This window comes from Oncorhynchus mykiss, chromosome 25 (assembly GCF_013265735.2).
Source record: "Oncorhynchus mykiss isolate Arlee chromosome 25, USDA_OmykA_1.1, whole genome shotgun sequence".
NCBI lineage: Eukaryota > Metazoa > Chordata > Actinopteri > Salmoniformes > Salmonidae > Oncorhynchus > Oncorhynchus mykiss.
This window is the reverse complement of record NC_048589.1, coordinates 43806459-43810836: the sequence shown is the minus strand read 5'-3', so window position 1 is coordinate 43810836 and position 4378 is coordinate 43806459. Positions and strand designations below refer to the sequence as shown.

General features: G+C 41.3%; 1 gene segment (V, D, J or C); it reads right to left on the bottom strand.

Annotated features, from left to right (window-relative positions):
* Nucleotides 1-2262: 2262 nt before the first annotated feature.
* LOC118944283 lies at nt 2263-2978 on the bottom strand. The segment is given in 2 exon segments: nt 2263-2636; nt 2826-2978. Coding segments are annotated over 2 exon segments (423 nt in total).
* Between the last annotated feature and the right edge of the window lie 1400 nt (nt 2979-4378).

The window sequence follows — 4378 nt, the reverse complement described above, 5'->3', positions numbered from 1 at the left end:
TGGACTGGTGTTCCACACATACCCAATGAGTTTCAGACCAGTGTTTTGGGCTGACTGTTGGTACCACAGTATCATGATGTAATTTGAATCCGTGTGGCTGCAGGTGAGATTAACTTTGTCTTCAGGTCCTTGTAGTATTGCAGTAGGAGTCTGGTGAACTTTGTCTGTTTGTGACAGCCCTGTGGATGAAAACAGACCATCTGAAATATACAGTATTACTCAGCATATTGACAGCAATATATTTCAGTAGTAAATCTATCTTTCATGAGGGATTTAGTACCTGTCACCCATAGTGGTAGAGTTGCTACATGTATGAGAAGCTTGATCATGTTGATGGTTCTGGATAGAAGAGTCACATGGACAAGGAGAAAGGGTTTTCAGATAGTCAGAGATGTCATGTCATCTAGTAGGAGTGTCAAATGTATGTCAGCATCCCAAATGGCACCCTATTCCCTTTCTAGTGCACTGCTTTAGACCAGAACCCATAGGGGGGAGAGGAGAATAAGTCAATAGAAAAGGGGAGCTGAACTGAGCTGCCGGAGGGGAAGGAAATTACATCACTTTGACGTCAGAACTTGTGCTGATATTCAAGTGTAACAGTATAACTTTAGACCGTCCCCTCACCCAAACCCGGGCGCGAACCTGGGACCCTCTGCACACATCAACAACAGTCACCCTCGAAGCATCGTTACCCATCGCTCCACAAAAGCCGCGGCCCTTGCAGAGCAAGGGGAACTACTACTTCAAGGTCTCAGAGCAAGTGACGTCACCGATTTAAATGCTATTTAGCGCGCACCGCTAACTAGCTAACGTTTCACATCCGTTACACAAACAGATCCCTTGTTCACCTACAGGTTCAACTTGAAGGTGTATTGTGAAACATACCGGTATCTACATCATTAAAGGATTTCTCTTTTTATATAGATAGAAACGGAGTAATGGAATTTGACATTGTAACATTGCATAATCTATATTAATGAGTGATGACACTAAACTGTAAATACTGGTATACTGTACCAGGACAGATATCACCTTATGCCATCATCCATCTGTGTTTATTCATTGGCACTGAGTCAAAGTCAAACCTCAGATGCAGGTGTTCTGAGCCGTGGTCTAATATTACCATCAGACAGGGTTTTAGTAGAGAACAGGAGGAAGTCTACATCACTGTGTTGGCTGGCTGCACAGTAATAAACTGCACTGTGTTCAGGTCCTCTCAGACTCACTAGATGAAGATAAGCCTCTTTCCCACCGTCTCCACTCACATTGAAGTGCTTTTCAAATGATTTCTCCATGGTTATTGACTTGGTATATGCATAACCAATGAGTTTCATAGCAGTGTCTCCTGCTGACTGTTTGTACCATAGTATCATGTAGTAGTTAGGGATCGTATGGCTGCAGGTGAGTTGAACGTTTCCTCCAGGTCCTTCTGTTAGTGCCACAGGCCTCTGATGAACCATGCTACTAAACAACTGCCCTGTGGACAAAGAGAGAAAGGAGAGGAGAGAGAGAGGAGAGGGAGAGAAAGGGAGAGAGAGACAGGAGAGAGGTAGAGAAAGGATATTTTATTCAGTTTGATGACATTCGTAGTAGCGTTAGGCTTCTCATCGTAAGTGATTTAATACCTGTCACCCAGAGTGGTAGAGCTGCCAGGTGAATCAGAACTCTGAACATCTTGATGAAGAAAAAGACAATGATGAAGATGATGAATATGCTGAGGAAGACGATGATGATGTGATATGAATGTCTCCTGGATGAAGCTCTGAGGTGAAAGGAGATTGGCTGTTGTAGTAGCATGTTTCCTTCAGGGTGGTGGATAGTGACAGTGTTAGAGGGAGTTTCAGGAAGCCTGTACTGTAAAGCTTGCTCATAGGACCTCACTGTGAACATGACTGATTACATGATCATGACAATGAACCCATCAGACATTAGAAGAACTAGAGTTAGAGGTCCCCCTACAGTATGTGATGAGACCATCAGACATTAGAAGAACTAGAGTTAGAGGTCCCCTACAGTATGTGAGGAGACCATCAGACATTAGAACAACTAGAGATAGAGGTCCCCCTACAGTATGTGAGGAGACCATCAGACATTAGAACAACTAGAGATAGAGGTCCCCCTACAGTATGTGATGAGACCATCAGACATTAGAAGAACTAGAGTTAGAGGTCCCCCTACAGTATGTGATGAAACCATCAGACATTAGAACAACTAGAGATAGAGGTCCCCCTACAGTATGTGATGAGACCATCTCTTTACATATTATATTACATCCTGTTGAAATACTGGGGTTTTTGTGCAGCTGTACTTGTTGTCTGTATCACTGTGTTGACTCACAGCACAGAAGTACATTCCACTGTCTCCTGTCTCCAACTTCTTCACTGTGAAAGCTCCACTCTCAGCTACAGCCTTGCTGGCTGAGAATTTGTCTTTACTGAATCCCCCTGAATAGTCAGGTTGAGAACTGGGAATAATGAAGACTACCTGCTTCATTCCCTCTCCTGGAAGCTGTCTGTACCAGTACATCTGGAAGTAGCTAGAATCCTTAGAGTGACTGCAGTTCATCAGAGCATCACTTTCTTTCAGTTTCCAGAGTATGGTGGGTATCTGAGTGACTTCACTCCCCTCAACAAGACCTGTAAGGACACAGTGAGAATGAAATCAATAGAGTTAGGTACAGTTAGACTTGAATACATCAAGACTCAGGTGAAGTGAACATACGCTTGGAAACATCAATATCTATAAATAGAGAAGTCCTTCATTGTAAATAAGAATTTTGTTCTTAACTTTCCTGGTTAAATAAATGAAACATTATGAAACTGTACCTGCAGCACAGAGCAGTGAGACAGTAACAGAGAAGAGAAATGTGAACATGTTTGATCACGTTATATGTGAGAGTGCTGGAAAGAGTCTGGTATCAATGTATATAAAACAAGAGGAGTGTCACATAGGTGAATAGATGACAATCAGTAGACCACGGCAGGTTCCACCATATTCAACATGTCAGTGAAGTGGGAGGGACTGATGATCAGAATACATCATGCTAATTAGTGGTTCTGACTGTAGAGACATTCACATTATTAAAGTTAGAGGTCCCCCTACAGTCCATGATGAGACCATCAGCTCTTTACAGATTATATTCTATCCTATAGAGCTCACCAGCTTGTAGTACAAAAACATGGAAATGAGTCAGCATTTTCTACCTCTGGTTTGTTGACCATTGCTATGGGAGAAATGAAGGGGGGAAATAATGGGGTTTTGGGATATAAGGTCTGAAGTTAACACAGGCTTTGGAGATCTTACATGTTTTTTTCTGTGCAATATCTTAAAACCTCTCTGGGCTAGGGTCTAGTTTCCTGAATTTCAGTAAATCAGTCTTTTGGCGTGCGAGCAGATGTTGCGCTAACGAATTTGCCTTTCCCATTGAACATACTTCTTTCCGTATGAAATATTATAGTTTATTTAAATTTTAGATAGATGAATAGAAACATCATTTGACTTGTTTGGACGAAGTTTAGTGGTTGCTTTTTGGACTCCTTTGTCTGCCTGTTGAGAATGACTGAAATCAATGCCACCAACTAAACTGACTTTTTGGGATATAAAGAAGGATTTTATCGAACAAAACGACCATTCATGTTGTAGCTGGGACCCTTGGGATTGCAAACAGAGGAAGATCTTCAGAGGTAAGTGATTTATTTTTTTGCTATTTGTGATTTTGTGAAGCTTGTGCTGGTTGAAAAATATGTTGATGTGGGGCGCCGTCAACAGACAATTGCATGGTATGCTTTCGCGATAAAATATTTTTGGAATCTGACAACGCAGTTAGATTAAAAAGAAGTTAAGCTTTTACATGATATAAGACACTTGTATGTTCATGAATGTTTCATATTACAAATATTTCCTTGAATTGCGCGCCCTCCAATTTCACCGGATGTTGTCGGCTTTGTCCCGGGACACCTAGCCCTAATTAGCAATCAGTGCTATGGCAAACATAACCATATAACCTGCATACAGATTCATATGAAGGGATTTAATACAAAGACCAATATTATTAATATGAATAGTAAAGAGAACTGGTCCCAATACTAACCCCTGTGGTACACCTAATATCCTGGAAACTAGACTCAACACCATCAGAACGCACACATTGTGTCCTGTCTGTCAGATAGCTCTTAAACCATTTGCAAGACTTATTGTCTAGGCCCATTTCAGACAGTTTTTGAATGAGTAGGGAATGGTCAATGGTGTTGAATGCCTTGGAAAAGTCTATTAATATTGCAGCACAATTATTTTGATCACCTAGGCAATTTAAAACATCTAAAACAAGCATAACAGAAACAGAAACAGCGTTGCCAAAGATATTAGAGAAAAGAGATAG